The sequence below is a fragment of the Dasypus novemcinctus genome, chromosome 30 (genome assembly GCF_030445035.2).
Source record: "Dasypus novemcinctus isolate mDasNov1 chromosome 30, mDasNov1.1.hap2, whole genome shotgun sequence".
NCBI classification, from domain to species: domain Eukaryota; kingdom Metazoa; phylum Chordata; class Mammalia; order Cingulata; family Dasypodidae; genus Dasypus; species Dasypus novemcinctus.
Window position 1 is genome coordinate 45342911 of NC_080702.1, and position 8538 is coordinate 45351448.

The following is an 8538-nucleotide window of genomic DNA, read 5'->3' on the forward strand; positions in this document are numbered from 1 at the left end:
ATGTTCAACCTGTTATAATACCAGAAGGATATATAGTTTCAATATTACAAAATTTTACAATGTTTTATTAAGAAATCATGAGATTAAATCTTATTTAGGAAAAGCCTACTCTACCATCTTCATAAGGGAGGGACAGGAAAAATATTAAGGCGAGCTTTGAATATAAGTAGGAGATGAGAAATGCAAAGAGACACAAATTGTACATAAAACAGATATTTCAAGAACATGAACTCTTGACATTTAAATTTATATATTTATATGCCAGAAGAAAGTTTGGAGCTGGCAGAAAAAAGCATCAGAGAACTCAAAGATTAGATTTTTAAAATGAGACATTTGGGTTGATTCCAACTTTTTTGCAGTACTGAATAATGCCACTATGAACATGCACACCATTGTTCATAGTGGCATTATTTACTACTACAAAAAGTTGAAATCAACCCAAATGCCCATCAACAGATGAATGGATAAGCAAAATGTGGTATACACATAGGATGGAATATTACTCAGCTGTAAGAAAGAATACAGTACAAACACATGAGATAACACGGATAAATCTTGAGAATGTTGTTGAGCGAAGCAAGCCAGGCATTGAGGATAAATACTACATGACCTCTCTGATATGAAATAAACAAACCACATCATTTCAGAGAGCCAAAAATTGGATAATAGGCTTATAAGAAATTGGGGGGGGGGAGGTTGTGAGCTGATGACTACATGGGTGAAATCTATCATAAAGTTGAGTAAGTATTTGTACAGGGAAGGGATAAGACATGGGCCTAGAGCTACCTTTGCATGGAGTTTGCAGGCTTGAGGGGGGCTAGGGTTGGGAGGATGGGTCAGATGGCCCAAGGAATTGGAGGGAAGGATGAGGGGAACATTTGAACATGGGCGATTTTCAGTTATGTGGTTGAAACTATAAAACTGAGAAAATTTTAGGAAATAAAATATGGAAGGATTACATGTTTAAGATGCTTAAGGGGGCCATCTGGCACAGGGGCAGGCTTCCAGGGAGTGTGTGAGTGCTCATTTTGCCATAGTGCGTTATATCATTGAGTAGAGATCCATACAATGAGAGGGGAGGTGTACCCACAACCTGGGGAGGCCTGATGTTCTGAAATAGAGGGAATTACATCTCCCTAGAGAACTGGTGTTCCCAGTGGGGGAGGGCAGTCTAGTATGTCAAGCCCTCAGCACTGTTGTAAGTATCTGTGAATTTGGTCCCTCAAGCAGGGAAGATTGGTTGTCACTGTGGGCTCTGATGGGAGGGGGAGAGAGGAATAGAACTGATGGAAGCAGGGTAATTGGGGGACAATGAAAATGTGCCTCAAAATCATGGAATAATGGATATAGGACACATTAAATTTCGCCAAAAATGTATGATAGTCTATAGGCTAAATTGTAAACCATAATGTAAAATATAAGGTAACTAAAAATTTAGAAAATTGTACCATAATGTAAACCAAAAAGGAATCATGTTTGACAGCTATGTCTCAATATCTTAACGTCAGCTGCAGCAAATAAAACATGAACATGTAAAAAGATCATTGCTGGGGAAGGGGGAAAAGGGTTTCATGTTGGGTATATGGGAGTCCCCTATATTGCATATGTGACTTTAAAGTGATCTAAAACTTATTTGAAGGGAAAATTAATAAGGACAAAAAGAGGATGTAGACACTGAAGAAAAAATGAAATTGCCTTACCACTGTACATACAGAGCAACACCTGTTATAGTGATGAAAGGCAAAACATCAAAAACAAAGTTTATGATATTTTTCATTTTTAATGCCCTAATTTATTTTTACTTTAATTATTTTTTCTAAATTAATATATATTCTATTTCTAATCTTTATACCTATCACTAGTCTTTAGTTTTCCTATTAATTTGATTTAGTAATATATTACAATTCATTTTTGAAATTTTGGACCACAGAAGGGTTCAAATGGTGGTGGTGGGGGAATGCTGTTGTGGGGTGTTATTGATGGAGGACACATGGTTGGGAGTGATTTCTCCAGGGCATGTATTTAGGGTACATAAAAATATTTGGATATATATTGGGGTTTTCATATTAGTTCCAGCTGCAAACAACAAATGAGGGAATGCTGAGGTCCTAAGCAAGGGATCACTGTCACATTTCCCAAGGGAAGAGTAACAATCCCTTAAATACAACAGCAAAGACCAGTGAAGAAGGGTGGTCCAATGATGGGCCTTCACACTGATGCCTATGCACAGGAGCCTGTGAGCTTGAAATTTCACCTAGGCCTAGAGTTGCAGGGTTCCTAAGAGTTACCTCCTGAGAGCCTCCATGATGCCCAAATGTGGCCACTCTCTAAGCCAAACTCACCATGTAAAGGTATTTTCTTCCCCCCACCACGGGGCATTACTCCTGGGCATGAGATTCCCTGTTCCCAAGGGATTACTACCAATCACTAACTGGTGATGCAACTACAAAAAGATCTTGAATAAAATGGGGAAATGGTAAAGAAAAATGAATTTATATGGCTAAGAGTCTTCAGAAAGACTACTGAGTCACAAAGGTTCTATGGTCATGGCAGCTGACTCTGGAGTTCAGGGCTTTCTTTGTGGGCCTCACTTTAGAATTTGAGTTCCTGAGTGTGATGGAGTTGGACTCAGATGAGACCTTTCCACACATACCTCTTCTGTCACATTTACTGAATCTTGGTTGGTGCTGGGGTGTGAGTAAACATAGGAGACTCAATCTCTGGACTGTCCATATGCCACCAGGAACTCAAGTCTCAGCAGAGTTGCAACTTCTACTCTTCGGGTTTTTTGGACTTGCACAGGTCAGGTATAAGGGAGGTGAAGATGGTCCACCAGGGAACTGAGAGTTCCTAACTCCAAGAAGGAGAATTGCATCCATCAACTCTGTGGGATCTAAGCACCTCTTGATACAGAGGTGGAGTGTACGTCACCAGCCCAGGGTCTATAGGATAGAAGAATAATATATGGGTTGGTGTGTACTTACTTGTAATCTACTATAGAACTATTGTGACTAGTAATGTTATAAACTGTAGCATTGATCTGGAGAGACTGTCCACGTTTTATAAAGAGAGCAGGGAGAAGAAGGAGGAGATGAGATGTGGAGGCATTTTTCGGACTTGGAGTTTTCATAAATGATATTGCAGGAACAGATGCTAGACATTATATACCCTGCCATAACCCACTGAATGTACTGGGGGAGAGAGTAAACTACAATGTAAACTATAATCCATGTGGTGCAGCAGTGCCTCAGAATGTATTCACTAAATGCAATGAATGAGCCACAATGATGAGAGGTTCTTGATGTGGAAGGAGTGAAGAGGGTGAGGTGTGAGGTGTGTGAGAACCTCTTATATTTTTTAATGTAACATTTTTTATGGTCTATGCATCTTTAAAAAAAAAACAGTTATTTTTTAAAAAATGAGACAGCCTGAGAAGTAGAAAGAAAAGAGAGTCATTAAATGCTGAAATAACCTGACATCTCTGGGGCACTGTCAAGCACACTGATATATAAAATATGGGAGTTCCAGAAGGAGAAGAGGGATTATTCATAGAAATAATGACAGAGAATTTCCCAAACTTAGCAAAAGTTGTGAATATGGACATCCAAGAAGCCCAGAGAATACCAAACAGGATAAATATGTATAAAAATACAGCCCTTTATATATCTATCATGAAATCAAATGTTTATGTCAAGGAGAGAGTAATGAAAGCTGCAAGAGAGAAGTAACAAGTTATGAAAAATTGAGTCCCAATTAGATTGAGTGCCAATTTTGCTTTAGAAACCTTTTAAGCAAGAAGGAAGCAGGCTGAAATAAGTGCTTAAAGAAAACAACTGCTAGCCAAGAATTTTATCGACATATGCAAAAATAAAAAATAAGACTCTTAAATCACACGTTGTATAACAATCAATCACAAGTGCATCAAAGACCTAAATATAAGAGCTAGAATAATTAAACTCCTAGAACAAATGGGGAAGCATCTTCAGGACCATGTGTCTGGCAATGATTTCTTAGATTTTACACCCAAAGCACAAGCAACAATAGAAAAAATATACATCAGGACCACATCAAAATTTAAAAAAAACAAAAAACTTTTGTGACTGAAAGGATATTTGCCATGTAAATCAAATGGCAAAATACACAATGGGTGAAAATATTTAGAAACCATATATCCAAAAAGAGTTTAATATCCAGAATATATAAGGAACTACCTCAGCTTACCAACAAAAAGACAAACAACCCAATTAAAAATCTGGGCCATACACCTCTCCAAAGAATGTACAAAAAGCACCAGAAAGCACCTGAAAAGATGTTCAATATCATTAGTTTAGCACAAATGCAAATTAAAACCACAAAGAGATAATATTCACACCTATTACAATGGCTGATACGGAAAAACAAACAGAAAATAAGTGTTGGGGAGGATGTGAGAAATAGGAATACTCATTCATTGTAGGTGGGGATATGAAATGGGGCAATGGATGTGGAAGACAGGTTGTATGACCTGGCAATCACACTACTCAGTATATACTTAAAAGAACAGAAAAAAGGCACATTAAAAGATATTTATACATCAAGGTAAGTTGTTGACAGCGGGGTCGTGTATTATTTGTCCCATTATTCTGGTTTAGTTTTTCTTAGCCTGAGAATAATGTGCTGTAGATAAGGAGAGGGAAGGTAATATTTTAATTTGAGGGAGTCAAAACTTTCTGAAAGAGAATTTCATGTCTGCTTATTAAATATTTATTTGGGTCTGACCTTCATCAAGAAATCAACTACAGGCAGCGGACTTGGCCCAGTGGTTAGGGCATCCGTCTACCACATGGGAGGTCCGCAGTTCAAACCTCGGGCCTCCTGGACCCGTGTGGAGCTGGCCCACGTGCGGTGCTGATGTGCACAAGGAGTGCCGAGCCATGCAGGGGTGTCCTGCAAGTAGGGGAGCCCCATGCGCAAGGAGTGCATCCCATAAGGAGAGCCGCCCAACGTGAAAGAAGCTGCAGCCTGCCCAGGAATGGCGCTGCACACAGGGAGAGCTGACACAACAAGATGGTACAACTAAAGAAACACAGATTCCCGTGTCACCGACGACAACAGAAGTGCAGCAAATAGACACAGAGAACACAGACAACCAGGGTGGGGGCAGAAGAAGGGGAGAAAAATAGATAAATAAATAAATCTTAAAAACAAAAGAAATCAACTACAGGGGAGCAAATGTATTTCAATGGTTTGAGCACCTGCTTCCCATATATGAGTTCCCAGGTTCAATCTCTGGTACCTCCTAAGTTTTTTTTTTTTAATTTTTATTGTTATTGGAATAGTGAAAGTGGTCTAAGAAAGGTTGACGTTATGAACACACAAATATATGATTACACTGAATAATTTTGATTGTATATTTTGGATGTTTTATGCTTTATTAATATGTATCAATAAAATTGATTTGTTTAAAAAAGTCAAAAAACATAAAAAGAAATCAACTCTTTGTTAAATGTAGAAGCAGAAGCGGAAGTCTTGAGTCTTAAAGGTTCCAATAGAACTTTGCTGAATTGTGGTTTATATGTGCGGTAGAAAGTTTGCAGAGATGGGCCCTATTTTCAAATATTCACAGAATCCATATTTTTCAATAGGGCTATAGAGCTCCTACTTTGATTCTGAGCTCAACTTCAAGGGTCTTATATATTTTAGCCAAGATAATGTACTGTGAGTGTCAGCAAGTTTCAAGGCACCTTGAAGTGTTTCTCCTGTTCTTTCTGGAACCCTGACACTGAAATTGAACAACTCCACCTGGTAGGTAATGATAGAAATGCAGCCGACACCAGTTGCCTCAGCAAAAGCCACTCTAACTTACATCAATCCAGAAAACACACAAGCTTGAAAGTGGTCCAGACAGAATCAGGAGAGACTTACCTGCTGACACAGATGAACATAGCCCATGAAGATCTCTGCAGAGATCAACAAATATCCAACCCATAAATGGATGAAGCAATAAGAACATTGGCTTAAACCAGTTGTATTAGGATTGCCTTTTATCCAGCAATAGGCAACAGATATGATCAGAAGATTCAGAAGCTTCTTATTTCTAGGATTCCTTCATATATTTGAAGACAGCCTTCATGATCACACTGCTTTCACAGATGATTTCAGATAAGTGTGCTAGAAATTTACTATTAATGAGTTAACGTTATGGGAAAACAATAGTTGTTGAATTCACACTAGGTTTATTTAGGAATAAATATTGCCATGACTCAGGGAAATCCATTTCCAGGGCAATCATTGGGCAGGATTTAAACTTCTTTTTATTTTATTTATTTTTATTTTTATTTAATTCTGTTTTTTAAAGATACATAGATCAAAAAGTATATTACATTTAAAAATATGAGGTTTTCATATACTCCACACCCCACCCCACCCCACTCCTCCCATACCAATAACTTCTTTCATCATTGTGTCACATTTATTACATATGGTGAATACATTTTGAAGCAGGGCTTCACCACAAGTCATTCTTTTCTCATGAAAATTGAAAGGGGTTATAAACTTTAAGGCTAAAATTGGATCATATAGTAAACACGCAGAGTACTAACCAAAAGAATCTTTCATATTTAAATGAAATTCAGAAAAAGGGTAGGCATTTTATTTCCAGGAATCAAATGAGTCTTATTTAATTTTCATTAACATAATAGAGAACATGTAACTCTTTCCTGTACTACATTGCATAAAATATCATGTAAATGGAAACCATTAATGGTAGACAAAAGGTGTCTAACATAGAATGAATGATTTAAAGTTTTCCTTCAACATACTTATTAGGGCCATATTTGACCCTTTTAATCTAGGACTTAGTTTCAGAAATTTCAAAGAATCATGAAATCTATCTCTGAGATTTTGAGCTCTGAATTCACAGCATTTCTTCAATCCAGGACCAAGAACATTTTATGGCTTTCCACTAAGAAATCTTTTCAAAGCCCCCTTTATGTCTTTATTCCTCAGACTGTAGATGAAGGGGTTCAACATGGGTATAAACACAGCATACATCACTGAGGCTGGTGCACTTGCATGTGCATTATGCAAAGCAAAATTACTAAGATATACTCCTAGACTCGTACAGTAAAATAAGGAGACAACTGTGAGGTGAGATGCACAGGTGGAAAATGCCTTCCATTTTCCCAGAGCTGATGAGATTCCACATATGGAGGAAACAATCTTAGAATAGGAGAAAATGATGCCAATGAATGGTCCTCCACCTAGCATCCCAGCTGCAAAATACATCACTATGTCATTGATGAAAGTGTCAGAACAGGCTAGCTGGACAATCTGATTATATTCACAGAAAAAGTGGGGGATTTCCAAGTGTGTACAAAATGATAGTCTCAAAACCAGTAAGCTTTGTAGCAAGGAATGCAATGCACTAACTACCCAGGACGCCAGAACCAGGATGATGCAGAGCTGAGTGTTCATGATGACCGCATATTGCAGGGGATGACAGATGGCCACGAAGCGGTCATAGGCCATTGCAGTGAGGAGCATGTTGTCTAAACCTCCAAATAACATGAAAAAGTAAATCTGAGTGAGGCAACCTTCATAGCTTATGACACTCCTCTGCATCTTGATATTCACCAGCATCTTTGGGGTCGTGGTGGAGATTAAACAGATGTCAGAAAAGGAGAGATTGGAGAGGAAGAAGTACATGGGTGTGTGGAGGTGGGATTCAGTGATGGTGGCCAGGATGATGAGCAGATTCCCACAGATGGTGACAATAAACATAGACAAGAAGAGGCCAAAGACTAAGGACTGCAATTCTGGTTCCACTGAGAATCCCAACAGGAGGAAGCCTGGAACTCGTGTTTCATTTCTTGGGTCCATATGATTGGTGTGATTGTTCTGAAATAGAGAAAGAAAATTACTAATATTCAAGAAAGGGGACTGACTGACATATCCATAATTTGCATTTTACTGAGAAGGAAATCATTTCTAGAATTATAACAGTTTGATATAGTTAGGGATTCTGAAAAATTTATTTGATTATGTTTGCAAACTGATCTTTTCCTCTGGGCACATTAGATTATATTGTATTCAGAGGTTTCTTGATTAAGTAAGCAGGTGAACCACTTGTGCCAGTAGGCCATTGAATCCCCACCACTTGGTGGGTGGGGACTCACAGATAAAAGACATGGAAAAGGATAGAGTTGAAGATTCTTAATGTTTGAGTTTTGATGTTGGAGCGTGGTGCTAAAGTCTTACCCTGGAGCCCTGGGAGGTGAGCTCACAGATGAAAGAGAAGCAATCCCTGGGAAGAGAGGAACTCAGTAAGCCTGAACCCTGGCAGATGTCAGCAGTCATCTTGCTATAATAGGTGGAAATAGCATTTGGTAAGGGAAGTAACCTATGCTTTATAGCCTGGTATCTGTAAGCTCCTACCCCCAAAAAATATCTTTTATAGAAACCACGCCATTTCTGACATTTTGCATTAGCACACCTTTGGCTGACTAATACAAGTCTTCTCCTCTTTGAGATGATATTTGTGTAATCTCTGATTGTAGA

The 8538-nt window shown here is 38.4% G+C and overlaps 1 protein-coding gene across 1 annotated transcript; it reads right to left on the bottom strand.

The window, feature by feature from the left end:
- Positions 1–6930: 6930 nt before the first annotated feature.
- Positions 6931–7868, bottom strand: LOC131276721 (olfactory receptor 7A17-like). Its single transcript, XM_058290256.1, has one exon. It carries the CDS (start codon positions 7858–7860, stop codon positions 6931–6933), a length of 930 nt encoding a protein of 309 aa, XP_058146239.1. The 5' UTR covers positions 7861–7868.
- Positions 7869–8538: the final 670 nt, after the last annotated feature.